The sequence below is a fragment of the Stegodyphus dumicola genome, chromosome X1, assembly GCF_044657685.1.
Source record: "Stegodyphus dumicola isolate Sdum_Otavi_A_Nest chromosome X1, ASM4465768v1".
NCBI classification, from domain to species: Eukaryota; Metazoa; Arthropoda; class Arachnida; order Araneae; family Eresidae; genus Stegodyphus; species Stegodyphus dumicola.
The window spans coordinates 74,244,952-74,269,409 of NC_140780.1; the positions used below are offsets into that span (position 1 = coordinate 74,244,952).

The 24,458-nt window shown below is 32.1% G+C and overlaps 1 protein-coding gene across 6 annotated transcripts in view; it reads right to left on the reverse strand.

The window, feature by feature from the left end:
* LOC118183188 (zinc finger protein castor homolog 1-like) overlaps positions 1–24,458 on the reverse strand; it is a 784,355-nt gene that overhangs the window by 6,042 nt on the left and 753,855 nt on the right. For all 6 annotated transcript variants that reach the window (XM_085807761.1, XM_035352643.2, XM_035352641.2 and 3 more), the window contains 10 exons: positions 22,315–22,531; positions 22,083–22,220; positions 21,840–22,003; positions 16,964–17,301; positions 16,718–16,846; positions 15,640–15,763; positions 14,486–14,677; positions 11,765–12,100; positions 8,068–8,913; positions 4,316–4,535 (listed from right to left, as the gene is read on the reverse strand). In XM_085807761.1, coding sequence (XP_085663887.1) covers positions 4,316–4,535; positions 8,068–8,913; positions 11,765–12,100; positions 14,486–14,677; positions 15,640–15,763; positions 16,718–16,846; positions 16,964–17,301; positions 21,840–22,003; positions 22,083–22,220; positions 22,315–22,531 — 2,704 coding nt within the window. The remainder of the gene's footprint in view (positions 1–4,315; positions 4,536–8,067; positions 8,914–11,764; positions 12,101–14,485; positions 14,678–15,639; positions 15,764–16,717; positions 16,847–16,963; positions 17,302–21,839; positions 22,004–22,082; positions 22,221–22,314; positions 22,532–24,458) is intronic.

A 24,458-nucleotide genomic window follows, 5' to 3' on the forward strand; every position in this document is an offset into this window, starting at 1 on the left:
TAGAATGCTTTTATTAGCAAATTAAATCTCATTAAGCATTTTCCTGATACTACTCTCATTTCCCACCGCAAGAAGAAAACACGATGTTTAAAATTTACTGCACTGGCATAGAACTTTGATTCACTGAATCATAAGAGTATATTAAATAATGCATATTTGGGTAAGAAGCAGACATATTGCAGCTTTCATTAATGAACAGATTAATACCTCTCCAAGGAAATCATCTTTGCAGACTGAAAAATTATAAAAATTATGCCAATTTCACAAATATTTTCTGGTGTAACAATAAATAATAGTATATACTATAAATACACTATTTAAGTGTTGAAGCTTATTTCAACATGAAAAGATACAAAGAATTCCAGAGACTAAATTTAAAGCAAACAAACATGCACGAAGATATCATGCACACACACACACAAAACTCTACAGCAGCCATTGGTGTCTATCAAATGTTTTGCATGATCTGCTGTGTTAATTGTTCAATACTGTAAAAATATTTATCTATAGAATAAAAACTGTGGTGCCTTACTGTCATGGAAGAAAAATGTAAAATATAGCTATAAAACCGACATTCCAACCTGTAATAACTGGACAACAATGCATGTGGTTCAACTAAATTGAATCAAGAATCTTCAGAAATAAACAAATCCTAATTATTACCTTACATTCCCATTTAAGACTTCCATAAAAGAAAATACTTTCTTCCTCTCCATTTGAAAATAAACAAATAATATAATAAATAGGTTCATCCAAATACTTTGAACAATTCTTTATGCTTTATTTCAATGATATTCGAACCACAGGTCCCAACCCCATTTTATAGAGGGGTTGCAAGGTGGATAAAAATCCTAAAAAAAATCTGAACTGATGGTCCACAACAAGGAGATGATGCTCTGATCACAAAATTGTTTTTTAAGGTTGTTTGCATTTTTATGCGTTCCCCTGCCATAAAATTACAATATGACTGCTCTATTTTCATCTTTTAGAGTGTAATATATACATATACAGTACAAAATCCAAAATCTGGACCTACTGATCCACAGCAATTTTTTTTTTCGGGGGGGGGGACTTTTGCCAAAAGGGAAAAAAATGAAGAAAAATTAGATTCCAATGGTAGCATATGCTTAATCCTTCACACATGAACATTAGACATTTTTTCATAATAGAGCATATGAGAGTAATGATTCTTAATTTCACTTCGGCAGTAAATAAAACACCAATATTGAAGAAACACAATAACATAATACCATTAATCATTATGATCAGTAATTCAGCTTCATAGCCACCTTATTGCTTGGCATACATCTCAAACTAAAACATTCTATCAAAGTTTATCCCTGATTTTTATGCTTACTGAATATCATTTAGCCCTTACAACCTAGCTAATCATTTTTTTATTCTTTTTTGCTTTCATCATCACATGACTACCAACTCAGGCAGCTTAAGAAATGACTCGCACAATGATGTCCTAACCAATTTGTTTTCTATATCAGTAATTGAAAATCAAATAGCATGATAACCATTTCTGCTGACATTACGCTTGGCGACGATTACAAACTTAAACCAACTACACTGAAGTGACAAAAGTCATGGGATAGCAATATGCAAATATACAGATGGCAGTAGTATTGCGTAGAAAATGTATAAATGCGAAGTGCTTTGGCAGGGCTTTCATTTGTGTTCAAGTTATTCATGTGAAGAGGCTTTGACGTGATTATGGCCGCACGACGAGAATTAACAGACTTTGAACGCGAAATGGTAGTTGGATCTAGAAGCATGGGTCATTCCATTTCGGATACCGTTAGGGAATTCAACATTCCAAGATCCACAGTGTCAAGAGTGTGCTGAGAGTATCTAATTTCAGGCATAACATCCCACCATGGACAGCACAGTGGCCGACCACCTGCACTTAACGACCGAGACCAGCAACATCTGCGTAGAGTTGTCAATGTTCACAGACAAGCAACACTGCATCAAATAACCACAGAAATCAATGTGGGACGTACCAGGGACGTGTCCGATAGGACAGTGGGGCGAAATTTGTTTTCCTTGGGCTATGCCAGCAGAAGACCGACTCGAGTGCCTTTACTGACAGCACGACATCGCCTGCAGCGACTCTTGTGGGCTCGTGAGCATATCTGTTAGTCCCTAAATGAATGGAAAACCGTGGCTTGGTCAGATGAGTCACGATTTCAGTTGGTAAGAGCTGATGGTAGGGTTCAAGTGTGGCGCAGACCCCACGAAGCCATGGACCCAAGTTGTCAACAAGGTACTGTTCAAGCTGGTGGTGGTTCCATAATGGTCTGGGATGTTTTTACATGGCATGGACTCGGTCCTCTGGTGCAAATGAACTGATCATTGACTGGAAATGGATACCTTCAGCTACTTGGAGATCACTTACAGCCATTCATGGACTTCACGTACTCAAACAATGATGGAATTTTTATGGATGACAATGCGCCATGTCAACGGGCCACAATTGTTCGCGATTGGTTAGAAGAACATTCTGGACAATTCCAGCGAATGATCTGGCCACCTAGATCGTCCGACATGAATCCCATCGAACATTTATGGGACATCATCGAGAGGTCAGTTCGTGCCCAAAACCCTGCACCGTCAACACTTTCACAATTATGGATGTCTATAGAGGCAGCATGGCTCAATATTCCTGCAGGGGACTTCCAACGACTTGTTGAGTTCATGCCACGTTGAGTTGCTGCACTTCGCCGGGCAAAAGGAGGAACGACAAAATATTAGGAGGTATCCCATGACATTTGTCACTTCAGTGTACATCGTGAAGTGTTAATGAGTTGACGATTAAAGAAATTCATAAAAATATATTTTGTAAATAATATTCATATGCCATTTAGGATTGTCTGAATTAAGAATAACTGATCTGTTGTTCTGATCAGTCTTAAGGGTAATTTTCCCATTATGAACCTGCTATGGTTTTCGTTGCATCGCAGTTGATGATTTATTGGTCATCACCTGCTGTGCCATGTGTGGCTCGCTGTCTACAAACTATTCTAATCACTAGAAATAGTTTACTAATAAAAAACCCACCAAAATGCATGGTAGGTAGATAATGGTGCTGGCTTAAGTTTATCTGGGAATTTACTTCATCAAGACTCAGATAAGCTTAAGCATATGCAGGAACAAAATGTAAGTATAATAGCAAAACTAATATAATTCAGGTTAAATATCCTCAGCGTGATAGAAGCAAGACAAATTTTAGCAGAACAACACGTCGTCAGTGCTGCCCAGGCGGTATAGTAGTTAAGGGAGTCTGATTGCGATATCGAAGGGTGCAGGTTCGAATCCCGGTGAAATCATGCATGTAAAATTGTCTGTCCCTTCATAGGAGGTATTGGTGACTGCCTATTAGGTGCTTCCACAATAAAATGGCCACCACTTCTGGCCTTAGTAGTGGCCAATGCCATTATAGGCAAATGCCCACCACTGGGGGGAAAAATATCTTTAGTAGCCAATCTCGTGACACATCGTCAATAGTATATAATGGATGATCTTTAATCTTTATAATGATAGCCACGAATTTGAAAATTTTCAGAATCTCTCTCTCTCTCTCACACAAAAAGGGAAATTTTCTAGTTAATGGACTGTGAAGAAATGTGGAAAACTGTAATAAATGAAGATGATAGAACAGAAGTATTCCTTTGAAATGACAATGCTCCAAGTATCAGTCAACTAAAGAATGGCAAAATTTGTAGTGTTTCCAAATTCAGAAAATTTCGCTACCAATAGTAAAGAAAGTGATAGAGAGGTTTCTGAGAACAAAAAAAAAAAAAAAAATTCAGTTGACAATTTAGACAGGGTAATTACAGGACTTTGTAATTAAATAAGAAATTACATCTGTCTATAAAATTTAAAAGAAAGTATTAATACGAAAAAGAAACAACTTACCCTGAAAGAAATGCATAATAAAGCAAACAAATAAATATTTGGTGTCACCCTTTTTTTATTTTATTTTATTTTATTTATTTATTTTGTAAATTTTGATTTCCTTAAGGTCATGAATACTTCCATTATTTCACAAACAATTATTTCAGACTTTTAATTTTACAATTTCCATATGTCATCTTATTAGATCTAAACTCATGATTTAACATGCAGAAAATTCACAAATCCAGAGTTGCTGCAAGCCCCGACAAGTCCAGATCCTGGACTTTGTACTGTATTACAAGCAAAATGTTTCTAATGCTAAAACTGCAAAGGTATTATTCTTTATAATAAAAACCACTTTAAAAATTATACAATATGTAAATAACAGGCATTATTAAGCAAAATTCATTACCCATTAGTTCTTTAGTTTCTTCAGAACCAGTGTATACAGGTCCATTAGCAGGACAATGTTCCTCTAAGTCACTCATGTCCTCTGTGTCCAGTTCGTCTTCATCTGGACTGGGTGATGAAGTTGATACTTTTGTATAACCAGGAGGATATACTGGAATTGGACTTGGTGCACCAGGGTGTTTCATAATATGAGGTTGAAGGCGTGAGAAGCCAGAAAAAGCCTAGTTCAATAAAACAAAGCATGCATTTTCTATGATAAAATAGTTTTAATAAAAAAGCAAATTCTATTCAACACATAAAAAGGGTGTAGACGTCACTATACACAGTATTTTCTTCTGACTAAATGATCAATTTAAAAGTTCATGAAATAAATGCATTTGTTCATTAGATTATTATAATTTAAACACAGGAAAAAACAATATGATAAAAATAAAGTAAAAATAACAACGATATTATCTGGGTATTTAATAAATATGCATTTATTAACTACTGTGCTTTTTCATAGAATTATTATATTTTTTTACATCACTGCAATGAACAATTTTATTTTTATTCATTAAGTCTTACAGTACATTTACCCCAGAAACAGACTTGAAAATATTTTTCAAAAAAATGTTCTTAAATTTGAATGGGTTTTAGCCACATAGAAAATATACATAAAAAAATCTTGTCATGCAAAGCTGAACTACATTAATTAAAAACATGATGTGGATACCATGACTTTCTTCTATGGCCTATTAAATTATACATATTTTTCGCTGCACTTCATTTAAACTTATTTCCTCAAATTAAACTTAATTAAATGATCCCTCAAGGCAAGTTGAAAGTGACACTAAAAGCTGCAAATTGTTATACAGGAGTCAAACTTCTCATAAGTTTGTTTTTTCATAACAAGCATAAAGTTGTCCCAAATATAAGTATAGCAACCGGGAGACTGCAATAAAAGTAAGATTTTGCTATGTGTAGAAAATTATCATCTTTTTTAATTTGACATTGCCAAAACATGAATAAAAAAGGGAGGTGCATATTTAGATGTTATGGGTAGCCATTTCTGAGTTACATGAGATAGGTATGTACATATATATGTCACGAAAAAACACATTTTGAATCCATTCTAAATCCATTTTACACACCATTTTGGAATAAGAGTGTTTTATTCTGTCAGTGCATATAGACATCACGGGAGCGGGGGGGGGGGGGAACCCTCCCAAATGGATTTGAGAATGATCAAAATGGATATTTCCATTGAAATCTGATAACCGAAAAAAATTTTCTATAACAATACTTCCTTGGATTCGTACAAGGGAAGTAAAAAAATGGTGAAAGAAGACTTACTTAAGAGAATAAACAGACTTAAGTAATTATAACTTTTTCCCCCTCTCTGATAGTTAGTTTCTAAATGCAAATACTCAATGTTATCTTAAATAACTGAAGACATGAAAAAACATAGAAAACCACAAAAACTCCTCGTAGAAGATTATGAAATATTTTATCAAGTTTTACACTATGGTATCTTTTGAAAATTTTTTAATACATTAGTGAATTTTCTGAGATATTAGAAACAAAGAAAAATTAATTTTAACACTTATTTTTAAGACAGTCATTTACTACACACTAAATATGTATAATACAAGGTATTTATTCAGCCCAAGACAAAGGGTGCGTATTCAACTCCCATTCAAGGCTTGGGTGTACTTCCCCTCCCTTGCAAAGTGCAATACGGGTTGCCTTCATTGTCACCCTCTAGAAAAGTGTTGTTCTCAATGATGCAACAACTAAATGATGGGTCAGTTTGGGCATAAACTGCAATGAATGCTTAATCTGTCTTCATCTACAAGCAGAATAATTCACACATAAAGCTTGCTGCTTATCCCCAAATATTTAATAATCTGCAAGCTATGATATTCACTTATCATCAAATGCAGAATAATACTCACAACAATCGTTTGTTTAGAATATTTCTCCTTTTGCCGTATGTGAAAAATTCCACAAGCATCTTGAGAAGCAATACATAAAAAATTCAAAGCTTAAGTACATTATTAGAAAGTTTAATATTTTTGATTATTTGAAAGGTAATTCTGGTCATTATTAATTGTTAATCTGAGCTCAAATATTTAAAACAATTTCATTTTATAGTTATAAAAAAGTCCTACAAAAGAAAAAAATTCAATTAGATTTGCCAAAAGTTAGTTGTTGGGATAGTTGGTTGCTATCCCAACAACTAACTAGTTGGGTATAACCAGTTGAACGAGTTGAACATTTCTAACTGTCAGTTACTCTTAGTAGTCAGCTGTCATTTGAAAATCTCTAATTGACAGCTGAACATCTCTAAACTAATGAAGTAAAAGTCTAATGAAGTCTCTAAACTATTAGTGTATTTTAATCAGTAAGTGTCCAACCATGAGATTAAAAAAAAAAAAAAGTCTTAAAGCAGTCCTCCTTCCTCTGTTACAACATTCTGCAATTATTCTGACATGTAAATAGCAGTACACATAGGGTACTTCCCTGTTCAATATGCAAAAAAGCTAGCTTTTTATCACTGAACCACCTATATGACAAATCTTGGATGGGCTTCAAAGTTTAATCAATATTTAACCATGACAATACTTTTGCCAATAATGAGAAAAGCCTATGTATATTTTAATGATAATTTTAATCTCTTTAGAGGGAATAAATATCGTGTTAGGAATTAAGAATTCCTTAGGTTTGAAACAAACAAACAAAAAAAAAAAAAAAAAAAAGGTAAAACATACAGTAAATTTTCAAGGATTACAGAAAAATCTTTTACAGCAGCGGACCAACCTTTTAACTAACGCGTATCATTGAAACAAAAACTGAAAAACTTTGTTACATTTAAAAATTATTATTCTTCAATTTCTCAATAGAAAGATTAAAAAATATATATATTTTGCCATTTGCACAACCTCTTGGCTATTTGCAGTAAATATACACACATAAAAGAAAAAAAGGAGAGAGAGAGGCAGATAGCCCTGAAGGCTTTACCATAATTCCATATACAACACATAAAAAATATTAGATTAAAAATTGGTTACCATTTCAATTATCAAAATTCAAGTTATAATTCTTTAATTCTAAAATTTAGTGCGAAATTTGGGTGTGTTTAAGTGGGACCGATTTCTTTATGTCTGGTCTTATTTCACTTACTTCTAACCATAAATTAAGATCCACTTTTAATTTTGTTCTATATTTATCTTTCAAATATGACACAGAAGAAAATCCAAATAGGTTGTGCAAAAAGACAAGTTGTTATTTACAAGACAAAAATTTAATAGCTTTCTGAAATGCCTTTAAATTTTTTTTTTTCGATTCAGTCAAAAGTTAAGTGTATTAATTTTTAAATCTTTAGTTAGAGTTCAATTACAAGAAATTTCTATCAACTGTTCTTTTTCTTCATGACATTTTTGAATTTTATTGTTAAAAGTACTTTGCTTCTTTTATTTTCCTCTTGTGTACCACCAGTGGTGCACATACCATCGTTTGAGAATCGCTGTTCTACACCATTATCTACTAAGGCATAACAGTCTGTCGTATCTTTAAAGGTAAATAGACATATATGAAAAAGGAGAAGGAAAAAAAATGAAAAATGTAAGGTCAGAGTGCTATTTCATAAATGCAATAAATATGGAGGTATTTTGATGAAACTAATACACAAAAATTCACTATTCAGCATAAAAAGGAAATATTTAAATGCACAAATGAGAAAAATATGATAAAAATAATTAATTGGCTTACTTGATTACAAACATTACAATGAAAGTGATCTCGCTTCTTTAATTTGCAAAAGGGTCTGCCACAGCTTTGTTGTGGACTGTACAAAATATGTTTTTCAGTGCCTTGAAAGCTATTTCGATAATTTGGCCCAGGTTGCAGTAGAAGTTTACTGAGTGGTTGTTCTGTAGCATCAACATTCTGATTATAAGAAGCTTCATTCTGAATGTTATTTATGGCATCGTTATTGCTGTTTTTTTCCTCAGTCTGTTTGGGATACTGCTGATGCCCTGGAGATGAATTTGAAGAACTTTGGGGGCAATGGGAAGATGTCTGACTTGTAGAAAATGCAGACAAAGGGTAAAACGTGCCAGCTGCTTTAACAACTGTAGCTTTAGGCAATGAAGAAGAATCAGATGAAGCTGTTTTAATGACTGATGAGCAACCTTCAAAAGTATTTGACTCCTGGCAATCTTCAGCAGATGATGAAAAATGTTTCTTTTTTGGTGATGAAGGAACATAATTGCTACTTCCACTTTGCTCTTTGTGCTTCTGTTCATGAACAGTCATCGTGCTATATCGTACAAAAGAATAATTGCAATTAGCACGAACACAATGAAAATGTCGATTTATTTTATTGCTATGACAACCTTGCAGTCTACAGTCAACACTGCGATCAAAGAATACAAAGCCATCCATGATGTCAATATTGTCATGAAAATCTTTGGAGTGAAGGAGGAGTATGTCACTTCTATCAGTCACATAATAACATCTTGGTTGTGTACAGTGGAAATGATGTTGATTATAAAAAGTACACAATTTGTCTGGGCAAGGCATTTTCTCCCGAAAAATATAAAACCCTTCCTTTACCTACAAAAGAACAAGATTATCAAAATATTTCATAACAAATTTATAATCTATACAAATACATTTACTGAGGATTTTTATTGATGCTAAAATGTAAAATATTTTTTATTCGTGGCAGTTGAATTAATTGTCTGTCTAGCACTTTTAATTGAGTAAAAATTAATAAAAACAAGTTTCCTTTAAGTATTCTTCCATAAAAGCATCTTTCTTAAAAAAAAAAAAAAAAGAGGAAGAGAGATAACCATCACTTTTCAATATTAAATAACCTGATTACTCAATTTATTAAAAAGAATTTCAAACATATTTTAAAATTAGATCTAAAAAGTTTTTTAAAGCAGTAACTAACTGAAACACCAAACTGCAATCTTACTTTTAACTGTGCATATAAAATATTCCAAACCCAGAATACAATTTTTTAACATGCAAAGTTGCTTTCTCTTCTCACAATTTTTAATCGACTAAGATTTCCTTGATAGTTTTCACACTCGCATCTTTTTTAGTCAAGGACATTAATTCCAATCTAGCCCTTCCTTAAGTATTCAGAATTCTAAAATCCTAATTTTTCCCATTTCTGTTATTATTTTCCTGGATAAAGATGATGCATTCATGCTCGCTTTACTCCACTCACAGCTTTCCCATTCTGCGATTTTTTTTTTTATTATTTCTGTAGAAGCAGGATGTGTATGATCATCCTCGGAATTGATAATTTTATTTGAAAAATATATACCAAACCTCGATTACGTTTTTGCCAAATTTTGATCATAATTGATAATTTCATATTTTTATCAAAGAAAAGGAAAAATTTCTAATTATACAAATAAATGGTAAATAGTTTCACCCAGCATTTGTTTCTATGACATGAGACATAGACTTGAAAGTTTGTTCATATTTTACATCTTTGGCATACATGCGATGCATTCACTTAGAAAATCTTATAGACTGACTAACCTCCATAGCAGAATGCCTATCATAGTTTGCCACAACAAATTTACCTGTTCACCAACTATAGAAGGAAAGGAAACTTAAAAAAACTAGCCAAACAAATATTTAAATACTATCTAATTTGCTAAATTTAAGATTAAAAGAAGCATTATCTTTTCAGTTTTCGTATCATTAACATTCCTTTTCATGCCCTGTACATATGATTTCAGATTTTTGTAGGGAAAAATACTGTCCCTAATGCTGCAAAATGTGACAATTTATTTTCTAATAGTTCAAATAGACTAACTTACAGCTAAAATTTTTGTGGCAGTACTTAAAATAAGTAAGGCAAAATAAACTGAATAAACAAAGTTTCGCTCTTAATGTAGACAGGTCTGTACACTGTCCACAAAAGTCCTTACCTGGCCTTTCTTTTTGCAGCCATTGGTTGTAGACATATATTTGCACTTAAAAAAAGTTTTAAAAGATGCAAAGATTTGTGGTTTGTTACTTTTAAATTTAAAGAAACAAAATTTTCAAAATTTACAAAATTAACTTTTTATATTTTACTCCAATCCTTACACTTAGATTTAGAAAAATTTTGTATTCCTTATAAAACATAAAAAGTTTGTACTCATTATAAAACACAAAAAGCCTTACACCCGTACAACAAAAACTGACCAAGACATTTGGTATAGAAATCAGGAATCACATTCAGGGACCACCCACATTCAGGATGCCTGCATTTGTATGTAACTAAAAATAAAATATCACTCAGAAAAAGGTTTCTGATGTTAAGAAATTACACGACGAACAATTCTATGCACAGTACTGTGAAACTTATTGATCAATATAGTGTTTTTTTGGGGGGGGAGTGGGGAGGCTAGAAGGTCAATACAAATTGAATATGATGTCAAAGATCACTGGTTTTGAAATTAAATTGTCTCTTAACCAAATATCAGTTGAATTGATTGAGAGAGCTTTAACGCTACTATGAATTAAAAGCTGACTGCAAAAGCCATCAATTAAGTAGCAAAGTCACACCACAACAAGGTAGTACATACAAGCAAACTATGAAAAAGTACAGAAATTATAAAAGCTCCCTTCAACCTTAATCATTAACATCCAGCTTTGCATCCTGTGATATAGTGTTCACTTTTGTGTTTCATACCACCCTTTAAAAACCCTTTTCATTAATTTTTAGAAACATTCTGTATGTCCTGCTCCTTCATTCATCTATTATTCATTTTTCTTAAAACAGCCTAAAATGTAGTAATGTAGATAATAGTACCTCTCCCGCGACAAAGAGAACACACAATAAAGATTAAGGGTCACAAAGCTTTTTGTCAGAAATGGGGCTAAGATGAATCCATATCCTGTCTTTTCCTCTTATAGCTCCTAGCAATTTTTGTTTCCTTCCATTGACGAAACAAATCGGCAAGGAAGCTTTCTGTATCAAGAAATGAGTTAAAAGCAGCAGCAACAAAGATAGCATTTCAGATAACTGCAAAAGATGGCTTAGAGCAAAGAATTTCTAGCAAATTAGGCGAAGGGAAAATACATTGTCCAAGATCAGCTACTGGAATTAACTGTGGAAACTGCATGAGTGATAGTAAAAGTAATCATCCCACAAATGGAATATTTTGAAGACGGCCGACTTTCGGCATTTTAAACTATTTAAGAAATTCACATTAAGTTCTTAGAGCTACTGAATACTATTATGTATAATAAATAACTTCAATACTCAAGCCAAACATTATGGAATAGTTTGTAAAACGTACATCTTATTTACACAATTATGAATTTATCAAGGAACCAGGATTTCATTAAAACTATATATGATGTTAAGCCAAATTAAAACAATGCCATAGTTTGTACATACATCACAGGATAAGCATACAACAATTCTTAATATAATTTTTCAGAAACTTACCTCTGGCTTTGTTTGCTCATGAAAATCTTGATTTTCTGAAGGAGATGATGAAACAGGACTATTTTCTTGTTTTTCTAGATGTGGAGGAGGAGGAATTTCTAGCAAATTAGGCGAAGGGAAAATACATTGTCCAAGACCAGTTACTGGAATTAACTGTGGAATACTGGAAGGAGTTGACATCATTGTAACAGGTGGTGGAGGTAAGAGAGACACTGCATTGTAGGCAGATGTAAATGGTCCATATGATGTAGGAAAGTTATGAGAAAGTTCTGATGGCTTTGGAAGTTTAAAGCTTGTATATATTGCTTGAGGTAGATGAGAGGTACCCATTGGAAACTGAAATGTGAAAATAATTAATTATCTCAATATAATATATATATTACACCTATTAAACTCCTTAAATGAGGTATCTGCAAGAATCACAGAGCTTTTACAGATGATTCCCAATATCATAGAATACAATGAAAAAAACATCCCAGGAAGAAATGTACTAAAATGTATATTTTAGTTAAGCTGATAAAATGCATTCTTATGGTAATCACATTCCAAGAACGTTCAGATAAAAAGAACATGTACAACTTGACAGACGTTCAGTTCAAGCTAAGAGTCAAAACTTTGGCAAATTCTTAAGATCTTAATATGAATATTCACATGACAGTTCACCTCTAGTTTACTAAAGCATAGCGGATTATCACATTTATAAATTCCCAAGATTATTAATTATAGCTTGTATGAATATTCCACAATTTTTCCAAGAATTGTAGGTGCAAAAATATTCTAACACAGAAAAAAATCTTCATTCACGATTTGAAAATATACACTCAAGATCAGGATATAACATTTGAGGAGATTTAGCAATTAAAAATCCTGTGTAAGAATTCCGTAAAAGAATCGAATTAAACTTGCTACATGAAACATTACAAGTGTAATTGAATATATACGGGGGTACTTGTTCAAATTATCTGGAAGAATAACACTACCATTCTGTCTAATAAAAAGTTATTTCATGAAATTTTATTTTAAATGCTTATTGACTACGTATAACTATAATTTACAATTTTATGACTTTTTAAAATATTGAGAGCCTTACAAAACATTACTAATCCCCCAAAATAGGACATTCATTTTTAATTTTCACCTCCTGGTTGATAACACTGATGATAATGAACAGTACTGAGACTTCCCTGTTGGCGTATTATTTGTTAGCTTTTCTTAAGCCATGGGTGGATGACTTAAACAACAATGCAAACAGTGAACTGATTGTATGATGTACTTATTCCAATTGACAAAACTGATCCCTTGACACACACACCAGCATTACATGATGATGGGCTTCTCTAGTCATACTGTAGAAGTTACAGTTGTGTAATAGCCATAACTCAATATACTATGTATTACTTACTGAATGTTAACAAAGGTCATAACAAATAATGCTGCTGGGCATAAGTAATCTACAATGCAGAATTATAGTTCTCACCAGAGACATTTCCCATTACAGTAAAAACTTTATAATTTTTTATGTCTGCAATAAGACAATACATGATAAATATATAATTCCAAACATAATCAACTGCAACAGACTGGCATGTCTCAGTAGATTATAAGTAGATGATGTAGACTGATAAGCACTACATTAAATCTGAACACTTTAAACCTCTTCTTCAGAGCATGAATGCTGATGATAATTGTCAAAGTATCTTATAAACAGAAAACATAGCTTAGGAACATCTAACAGAGCGCAGATAAAACTCAAAAAGCAATTATCAAGATTTATCCACATACATATAACATGTGAAATAAGCATCTTGTAAACAGGAAATATGTCTTCAGAACATACAAAAAAGTGTAGATAATCTCAAGAAGCATTCTCAAGATTTATCCACTTACATACAACATGTCAGATTATAATGAGTTAATAAAATTAATGAACTAAAGAATTTTCTCAAGAACTCAGTCATGCTTTAACCATTTAATAGTTCCACCATTCCAATCCTCTTTTTCCTACACACTTCCGCTACACCTTTTGTTGGATATACAGGTTTCAAAATCATAAAGTGCTTATTCACCATGTGTACAAAAGGACTGTCTAAGAACACCAAAAATAATGCAATATAATTTGCAAAAATATGAAATTTTGAATTGGTAGATTTAGTTATACTTCTTTCTTATCTGATTATGGAATTCAGTAAGTCACTTATATTAGATGGTTACAACTCTGATGGAACGAGATGGCTTACATCCTAATGTGACCCAATAGATGCCTATCGGAATTAAGTGCCGCCCCACCCTTGATCAATCCACAATGTTGTGACCCCACAGAGCAAGGGCAGAGCAAGGCACCTGTGCGGTCCCTACTGAGCCCTACTCTGTCCTGAGAGCTCTCAGGCCTTCTGTGAAGTCTGCTATTATGCCCCCATGGTTGAGACTGCCTAGGTACAGTACTGCCCAGGTGTTCGCCTGAGTCAACCCCCGGGGGGTTAGATGGTTACAGAGATTATTTAAAATAAGAAATAATAAAACACATTAAATTCACCAACAGTACATAATTTATAAACTTCTTCAGTAACCTTTTAAGTAATTTAGGAATTGAACACAGAAGCAATTTATTTTTAAAACAAGTTCATATTCAAACATTTAGAACAGAAAACATTAAGGCTTTCTGCAAGGGACTCAAAACAGAAATATGAAACAAACCTACATTAAGAAAATATAAACAAATACCTCAATAAGTCGATTCTTTGGTGGACGGCCTCTCTTCCTCCGAAACATGCTGTCCATGACAGACGTCACACAACTTGAACTAGGTGGATGTTCTTTCTGAGCACTTAGCTTTCGAGAATACTTATGTATTTTATAATGATCAAGTCTTCTGAAAGGATTGTCATCGCTGCTGATGACTTCTTGACAATTTTCCTAAAATCAGATTAGGTACTACTTAACTAAAAAATTATTTCCAAGTAATAAGATGTCATGGAAGTGCATAAATTGATAACAACATTCAAAGTAGATAAAGAAGCTGCATATAGATGTCTGAGTATGAAACTTACCACTTTCAGAAAAACCTAAGAAAAATGACCAAAATAAGAAATCCTGTATAATTACCAACCTTGTAACTGCATACAGTAAATACAAAAAATTCCATTACAAAATGATGAGTAATACATTAAAAAATCTGTTTCCACTTACCTTTGATGCATTATATAAACCTTTATGCAACAGAATGTAATTAAGGATATTATTCTGCACTTTTTTTTTAATTCCTATATCACCTTCAAACCCAGGTCAATAACTTAATGGCAATATTTCACTCATTATAAAATAGACTTGTTTTATGACACTTAGCAAGTACTCATTGCTACACAGAATCCAAATACCTTTGACATTCTTACAAACAACTCAATCCTTGTATATTTGTTATTTTAGCAGAAGTCACACTCTTTCTTTCTCAATAATTTTGATAGTTAATTTTACAATACACTTAAAAAGGAAACTATTCTAGGCATCTAACAAAAGTTAAACATTAATTACCGCATACATGCTGATCTGATTATAGAAGTTAACATAAAGCAGCACTTTTCTGTGTCCTCCTTTGTGTAATATATATCACATCGAGGTTCAGTATTAAGTTCAATTACCTCCTGATTGATTCAGTGAGCAGCCACATGCTTGACTTAAAGATATGATTCTTCTCAAAATGAATGGTTGTCATATAGTTTAGAAACCAGCAGCATTTGATAACAAATGTATTTTCCAAAAAGGTATTGCAAACAACAGTAAAATACTTTCAAAAACTATTTTAATGAAAGCAAGAGGAATGACAGGTGACTTCTTGAATAGTAAAATTACTATAAATTATTATTAAATTGATGCCTTACCCATTTGCAATGGTAGTGTTTTTCTTTGGCTTTATAATGACAGTCTGGGGGACAAGCACCATTTTGATCGATTTCAACTACAGTGTAGAAAGATTTGGTTACTTGTTCCTGGTATTCATGATTGCTGAAAAGGATACGGAAATCAATAACTATCTTTCATTTTACACGGAAAATTAGCAAAGAATACTGGCATACAAAAAGAAAAGCTATTATGTTTTGAAATTGCCAATTTATCAATTATAACTGTGGGAAATCCAAGAAATTTCAAAGAATACCTGTGCACACCGTGTTAAGGAATATTTAATATATAATTTTGATGTTAATTTGAATAATATGAAATTAAAAGCAGAAATGTGTAAAATTAAATGTTAAAGTATGAATACTGTAGTGTTTTAAGCCCTTGAACTTCCTACTGTTACGCTCTTCAAGATTTCATTTTATTACTTTTTAATGCTTATCCCCTTGAGTCTTAACTTTCAAGAAGCACCAGACAGTAAAGAAGAGGTGTACTGAATAAACAATGGTGGTAGACGAAATTTATATGAACTTACCTACATATAAATCCAAATTCTTTGCATCACCTGTTCTCACAGTATGCATATTTTAAAACAAATTTCATACCTGTTATTAAATCAATCATGAACTGGTGAAGTTACAGGAACTGTGATCTTCACACCATAATGAATTATTTGGATCTCAATGGGTGTTAATGAATTTCAGGGTTGTTTTATTCTAGACTTACCTTAATCAGTTATACAAATATATAATTTAAGCCTTGCAACGGTGTGCACAACTTTACATTTTTTTTTAAGAAATGCAAAATAGAAGTAACAGTAAAAAAGCATTTATTCAGATTACATAAAATTTAACAATTGTGAAAATATTAGATGTACTACTACATTTTGGCAATTGTGTAAAACCAAAAGACTAATTAAATGCAAGTAAGACATTCAGATTGCGCAAATATGAAAAATATCTTCAGCTAAACAAGTAATTTAACTTTTAGGTTAACATTTCCATACACTAAAAAGTTTAATAAAAACATTAAAAATGTAACTAAACTAGTAAACAATCTTACCATGCATGCTCTCTGACACCTAAGATATCTTTTGCTCTGAATGTCATACTACAGTTGTCAGTTGCACAGTGGTAATGATCCTTATATAGAAATTCACACTGTTGCTGGCACACATCATTTGCTCCAAACCTGTAAATATGTAAAAAGACACATTTAATTTTGTACCCTATAAAATATTTCTTCCTTGTCATTTCAAATAATGATTTGCATTACATGTATTTTATGAATCACAATATTTAGGAATACCTTGTTAAGTAAACTTTCCACAGATCTTCAGAATCTTTAGCATGATCTACACTTAAGTCAACAGCTGAGCTTTCTTCTGGCATGTTAGTATTATCTCCACTAATACATGATGATGATGTTAAAGTATTTTCATTGGTTACAGATGCATAGTGTTGGCCATGGATATTATTCATATCAGCTATGCTATATATGCATTCCTTTTTATCAGTCTTAGAAGGATAACAATTTGATAAGGATCCATCATCAGAAATGAAACTATTGAAGTGACCAGATGAAGACATAGATGTAGGAGGCATAGAACCAGGAGCTGGACTTGAGGATGATTCTCCAGAAGAAGGCTTCAGGGGCGAAATAAATAAATAACGGTTATGTATAATTAACGTAATTTTTTGGCACTTACAAAAAATTATAAAAATTAATTCTACAACGTCAAAGATGACTGATACATTATAAACAAAATATTTTATAACAATTCTTTCTCACACTTTTTGGCACTTAAAAAATTATGAAAATTAATTCTGTGGCATCAAAGATGACCAATACATTATAAACAAAATATTTTATTGCAATTCTTTCTGACAGAATGCATTTATGTTCATATATGTTTGGTAAAACATTTTTTTCCCTCCCAGACTCTTCTGAAAGAATGGATTAATGGCCATATCAAATCATATTTTTGTGAAACTTTTATTAAAACCATATATTAATGGAAGCTTGTTTTCATATATAACTTTCATACATAGTTTCATACACGTATTTTAATTTTTATATTAATAGAAGTTTGTTTTCATATAAAATTATTTATAATAATAAGAATCTTAACATCTATCAGCATCGAAATATTTATACAGTATCCGCCGCTTATTAAATCATTTTCGCTCCAAACATATTTGAGTTTATAAAGCAACATTTAAAAATATTTGATGATAGATGGCAATTTGTATGTTGCACATCATATCAGTTTAAAACTTTATCTGTTACAACTTTTTAAGGGAATTAATAGCTAACAATTCAATAATTAACAATTCAATAACTAGCCAACAATTTCAATAACTAATCCTAAAATAATATAAAATGTTAAATTTTTTACTACTTATGCAATTTTGAAATTCCTTTTTAATTTTTTTACAAAAATACTTTCATAATTACATCCTTGATGAAGTTTTATCTGTTACAAATAATTATTCCTTCCTCATTTGTTTCATACTGTTCAACAATAGTTTTACAAAACTTATTTTTGCTTCCTTGTATGAAGTAAAGGAAGTATTATAATTACGAAAAATTTCCGGTATCACATTTCAGCAACTGAATTATCCATTTTGATCATTGTCAAATCCATTTGGACGATTTTTTTTGGCATGCCATCTGTATATATGGACTGAATAAAGGACTCTTTTTCCAAGATGTCTGTTCAAGATCCATTGCCAATTTATCAATGTCTGTTCCATTATCCAATGTTAAAGATGTCTGTTCCAGTTTCCAAGATGTCTGTCCAGAGGTAATCCCATTTCAAAGGAAAATCAGTAAAAAACTAATACAGTACAAAGTCTGTAATCGGGACGTCCATTATCTATAATACGGACTATAACCTATAATACGGAATGATCTATAATATGGACTTCAAACTTTTTTTATATGCTTTACGCATGCGCGTTTAATGTTTATGCATACACGTTTAGCACAAAAAACAAAGCAACTTAAACAACTTACATTGAAAGAAATGTTTAATAAAGTAAACAAATAAATATTAAGCTCCTTTTTTTTTGTAAATTTTGATACCCTTTAGATCATAACTGCTCTTTATTTCATAAATTACAGTTTCATATTTTTAATTGTATAATTTCTGCATGCCATCTCACCAGATTTAAATTGATCATCTATAATCCGGAATCGCTGAAGTCCCGAAAAGTCCGCATTACGGACTTTGTACTGTAATTGTTATTCACAAGTTCTTCTTGCTATGGTAAGTTAGAGGTACATTTTTGACTCCATTCAAACATCGAGGTTTCCAACTTTTGTCAATAACCGGTGCTGTCTTTTTAATTGTTTGGTCCATACTGCAAGTTAATAACACAGTAACTCATTCCTCCTTATTTTGTGGGAACTGTGAACCATGTAAAATAATGTCAGTTATCTGGGATTATCACTAACCATAGGCTCACATGGATTTGCCATAGTAAGTACATAATAGATGGTATCGCCAACCAAATTTCTGTACTCCTTGAAAGCTACTCTGGATTGTCTCTCAAGAAGAGCATAAGGATTTACCTATTCATTATAAAGCCAACTGTATGTTATATAGTTCCAGCCTAGATTTCAGTCTCAAATGCAAACTTCTACACACTTCAGGTAGTACAGAATAAGACTGTGAGAATTGTAAACGCTCATTACCTGATTAAAAACAAACTGATCCATGACGACTTGAAAATTGACACTCCACACTTCTAAACTTTATGATAATTTCTTCAGCACTGGACTTAACTGTGATACTGCAAATTTTTCAGAAGTACTTAATTACCAAATCATTCCAGATAATTTGGTCAGACCATTTGCTATCCATATGCTTTAGAGATCACAATTTCATAAGCAGCTGAACTTGCTCACTTCTAAATATTTTTTGGGTGATAGTCAAACACCGAAAATCCGCCGACTTGAAATCTGCCAACTCCTGAAATTCACGTTGCCTCTCAAAATATAAACATTCAGTTTATAGGTTTCGGAAACCGCAGCATTGAGTATGAAATATCGAACAAAAAATACTTACCAAATAATGATGTCATAATTAAAGAATAACAATGAGTCATAATGGAAATATCAAATTATTGACATCATGATAAAAGTTTTTTTCCCTATAATCTGCATCAAGGTAAGAAAGCAGATGATTCATGATTCACGTTATTGTATTTTCAAATTTTTGTTATTTCACAAGATTATTTAGTGCTGCCTTTTTTTTTATCCGGATATTTTGTGAATAAATTAAGAACATTTTTAATTTCAGTACTTTTTAATACAATTACAGATAAGAAATGCACTCATGATTTTTCTGCTTGCAATGTTGAAAAACGTAAACACATTGCATTGACGGTAATGCAAAAAATCCAAATTCTGCAAAAGATGGAGACAGGTGCATTTTATAGCAGAATCGTATGGAATTGCGATATGATTGTTTATGATACACGGAAAAATAAAGAAAAGCTGTTGAAATTTTACAGCAACAGTGATTCTAGCACTGGAATCCAAAACCAGAAATCTTTGCATGAGGTGAAATCAGCAAACCTCGATGCTGTGTATAGATAATACAATGAATAATTGAATAACATAATCAGTTTACATATGTAATAATAATTTAATGCATATAATAAGTTATTGCAATAATGTATATAATAATTTAATTAAATGTATCTAATATGCCTTATTTATTTTGCACTTTTAGTCTGAATATTATGACTTATCTTTTCTGTCCTGAAATCCGCACAACCTCTGGTCCCAAGCTTTGTGGATTTCTTTACTTCTACTGTATGATTTTTGCCTCTCATCATTTTCCATCTTATCAGATGCATCTTTGGTATCTTTGCAGTACAGGAAACAATGGCCCCTTCCTTTACTCACTTTCTTCACAATTCTTGACATTTCAATTTCTAGCTTGTTAGTCATGAGCTTTAGAAGCCTAATTTTCTTATTTACCTATCAAAGAGCCCCTCTCAGGCCACATAAACAACTTTATAAACTGTACCCATATTCATTCCTTCAGTTTCTTAAAGTAGTTGCTCTTTAAAATTCTGCTTTTTTAGCAGTCTCTCAGCACTATCTTGGGCACATAATAAATGCAATGCTATTTCATTCTACCCCTTCATTTTCCTATATGAAGACTTGAGCATTTATTAGAGCTACTCAAAAGATAATCAAGCAATTTGATATTCTATTTCCATGAACAAATACTAAAATCTGATTACAAATGAATTTATAATGTACATAATCACATAGTTTATTATCTCTTTTATTATTTAGTACTTTTTTTATTATGCTACTCTTCCCCTATTTAAATTGACAATGTATTCATTTATATATTGGAAAGAGTTACACATAAAACAGATGATATACCATGCAGTACTGCCCCCCAAATAAATGATCCTGACATCATACAACAGCTGTTTCCCATATAAATATATCATGGAAATATATTCATAAAAATATTTCAGTTCTAGTTAACAATCCTAATTCTAATCCATCTTTAATTTCAGCTTTTCAAGAAATTATTCCACAGTTGTTTCCACTTTTTGACAATAGATGGCACCTGTTACTTTGTTTCTGTTTCCTTAGCTGGAACCCTCTTGAGGTTTTTGTCTATCGTTATCATGCGAGCACAAGCTTCTCTTTCATAATTTTCCCTCCCAAAGCTGAAGAATGCTCTTTTTAACTTTCAGAACTAATACTGGAAATTTATGTAACGTGCACTGAGTCTTATTGCTATATTATCTTTAATGTTCTTTGGCATGTTATTTTAGTTAAATCTGCATATATTCAAGATTATCAGTTAGATATATTATAAATGCATGCAATTTAAGTAATATCAGTTAGATAGATACAAAAATAAAGAAAGATTTAAATTATTAAGAAATGTGTTTATTGAATTTAGAAGGCTCAGACCGTTTCTTAGACCATGTGGAAATTAAAGATTTTATGCCAGTTCAGTGGCAACACTTGACAAATCATATGCATGATAAGTGCAAATATAATATAATATAATCACAACCTAATATACTTGAGTAAGCATTTTGAAAGAAAGGCTCTGCTAAAGATGTTTCTCATGTTAAAATCACCTATTACCAGTGCATAATAAATTTACCCATAACAGCAAGAAACAATGCTAACTTACTGGTTCAGGAAGAAATGTTTGAGACAGGCTACCAGCTTCAGTCAGTGTTTTCATCATACTTTGAGCAAGCTTGAATTTTCGGTATGCTAGTTCCGTATCCCGTCTTTCATGTTTCCTTTTGTGTGAATAAAGCTGACCACTTGAATGTAAAACATATGTACAACCTGTAAAAGTAAAATATCTCAGTTCAATAATTTTTCTCTATTGAATAACCAATTAAACTACATAATATATTTAGCATACCTGGTCGAATGCAATGAATATGATTACACACACGTGAAAAGCGACAATTCTCAAATGTACAATGTTCATGCTTCATAAATTTTTTGAATCCATCTTTGTTCAGTTGCTCATCCTTAATGTGATAAGTTTTATGCTTTTCTATAAAATACATAAAGAATTAGAGAAAAACTATAAAGCAAACACTTACATGGAATTTAAATCACCCAAAAGTAAACTGAGTTAACATTATTACCCATATCTGCTTTATTTTTAAAGGTAAAACTGCATCCTGATCTTCGACAGTGAAAATGTGTTGTTCGTTGACCAAAAAACAAACAAGTGGCAGTAGCACAGTTTTCTGTTGCACGAAATCTTTGGAAGCCTTCTTGAATAATAGCTGTATCTTTTCTATGGTAATTTGCATGCATCTGTACATCTGATGTACTTATATATACTTTGTCACAACTTTCCTATAACAATAAAGAAATAAAAAATATACATTTTGCAAAATAACTAGAAAACAAAATAGAGTAAAAGATCAAAACTTTTCAATGCTTGGGAACAGAGGCTGTGCAGATTTCAGGACAGAAAAGGTAAATCATAACATTTAGATCAAAAGTGCAGAACAAATAAGGTCATACATGACACAGAACATATAAAAACATTTAGGACATATACAATAAAGACATATAAAATAATGGATATTAATACAGCATGTTTCAAACATTTTTCTGATAGAGGTCTGTTTTAAAACTTCAGTGCTCCAACTTTTTTTTGAGGGGGGGGGTTAATTATATAGAGTCATAATCTCTTGCTCTGTGACACAGCTCTTTTGTTTAAAAAAAATTTAGGTATTTTTCACCATCTTCAAAATTTTCATTAAAAAATATTATAAAATAAAACAGAGCCAATAATTTTATCGTCAGTCATCTAACATGCCAGTGTTGGCTCATTTTGGACCCATCCTCCATTCAACTATATCTTCTTCTTGCGAAGCCTCCTCATTTGTTCTTTTTTTTTTTTTAATACAGAAGCTCTTGCTTTAACTTTTGCTGCCTAGACCCTAAAACCACAAAAATTCACTGTCATCGGTCTCAGTTTCAATACGCAGAGAAGATGGTCAAATATTACGCCAGCGATTTACTAATGTTGTAAGGGAAACAAAATTCCATGATTCTGCTAAGAGATAGATGCAATCTTTGACGGTTAATTTTTTTTAATAATCACAAAGTAAAGCAGAATTCACCAAAAACGTCTAGTCTCATCCATATTAAAATTCTGTTCTGGACTAAGATTTTCTTCTACCCACAGAAAATTCATGAATAGATTCCTTTGCAGCATCTCTATTTGCTGAAAAAGTTTTGCCCCATAGGCTTTCAAATAACTTACACCATGTCTCTATTTAAATATGTTCAACCAAATGCTGCTGAAATCACACGCCTCTTCTATTTTTAAATTGGTGTGAATCTGTCTGTTTTCCCTTTTCCAGGAGTGGTCCTGAAACTTGTACCCCATCACTCCACTGCTGCTGGAACCACTCGTACAAAGACAGCATTGAGGTTTGCCAATTTCTCCTTGTACAAAGATTTCCTGTTTTGGAATCACTGTTGCTGTAAAATTTCTTTATTTTTCCATATATTATATACCGTCCATGTCACAATTTCATACAATTCTGCTATAAACTGAGGAGAAACACCTTCCTCCAGCTTTTGCAAAATTTCCGCTTTTGGCATTACCATCAATGCAACATGTTTTTTATCTGCCATTGTATTAAGAAGTGTTGAAATTAAGTATACTTTTTAACTTTATCTGCAAAAAATCAGGATAAAATGACAAAACGGCAGCACTAAAACAATCTAGTGAAATAACAAAGCTCAAGAAATACAACATATGAGTCGTGAACTTAAAAGAGAAGTTGAGTGAAATCATATGCTTCTTTACCTTGATGCAGATTTGAGGGGAAGAACTTTTGTCATGATGCCAAAGATTTTGTAAATATTTCCATTATCATGTTTGGTATTTCCATTTTCTTCGGTATTTCTTTCTCAATGTTGCGGTTTCCTGAACCTGTAAACTAAATGGTTTCATTTTGAGAGCTTGTGTGGTTTTCAGACGGTGGAGGATTTCAGGGCTGTGGATTTCCAGTATTTGACTGTAATAATTTAAAAACAAAATTATGCGACATAGCTCTCTAAGATTAGCTATTCTACAGATCATACTTTTCAGAATTACTGTAAAGCAGTGTAGTAAAAAATTTATTTTCTTGACTACATGTTCAGCAAAATTTGTTACCTTTAGACTGCTCTCTTTTCTCAATCCTCTAAGCATTATGGGTTTGGCCGTGAAATTTCAAAGTTCTTCAAAATGTCATGAATAAGTGATATTTTCTGGATTATA